This window comes from Condylura cristata, unplaced genomic scaffold (genome assembly GCF_000260355.1).
Source record: "Condylura cristata isolate star-nosed mole 26May11 unplaced genomic scaffold, ConCri1.0 scaffold00058, whole genome shotgun sequence".
In the NCBI taxonomy this organism is placed as follows: domain Eukaryota; kingdom Metazoa; phylum Chordata; class Mammalia; order Eulipotyphla; family Talpidae; genus Condylura; species Condylura cristata.
This window is the reverse complement of record NW_004567159.1, coordinates 546,081-546,564: the sequence shown is the minus strand read 5'-3', so window position 1 is coordinate 546,564 and position 484 is coordinate 546,081. Positions and strand designations below refer to the sequence as shown.

The following is a 484-nucleotide window of genomic DNA, read 5'->3' as shown; positions in this document are numbered from 1 at the left end:
GCACACTCGGCGTGGGCCTGCTGCCGGCACTGGGTCACGCTTGGTGGCCGAGAATCTGCGTCCCCACTTTAGCCACGCGTCGCGCCTGTGGGCTCGTGGCCTCGCCCTGCTGCCGCGTTCCCGTCTTGACTCCGCTTCCCCGACTCCCGGCGAGGCCCAGTTGTGAGAGAACAGCTTCTCCCCCACCCCCTTGCCAGCCGGCGGTGCGAGGTGCAGCTGGTCGCTGGAGTTGGCAGTGCCCGTTCCCTGGCCGGGCTCGCTTTCCGCGCGGGCCATCTGCGCTCCCTTCGGGGCCAGGCGCCGCCCGTCCTGCGGTTTCTGCCCCTCTGGGTGGCGTTCCTCCAGCGCTCCGGGCGCTGATCCGCCCGTTTCGCGCTTCACGAATACTTGCTCTGCCGCTGCGGCGAGTGGCACCTGCTTGGGCCGTCGGGTGCCCGCAGCTGCTGGGCCGAGCAGAAACGGCCTCTGCGCCTCCGGCCGTCCG

The 484-nt window shown here is 71.3% G+C and overlaps 1 protein-coding gene across 1 annotated transcript in view; it reads right to left on the bottom strand.

Annotated features, from left to right (window-relative positions):
• MMEL1 (membrane metallo-endopeptidase-like 1) overlaps positions 1–276 on the bottom strand; it is a 27,817-nt gene extending 27,541 nt beyond the window's left edge. The window contains exon 1 of the mRNA XM_012734526.1: positions 187–276. Within this exon, the coding sequence (XP_012589980.1) occupies positions 187–276 (90 nt within the window). The remainder of the gene's footprint in view (positions 1–186) is intronic.
• Between the last annotated feature and the right edge of the window lie 208 nt (positions 277–484).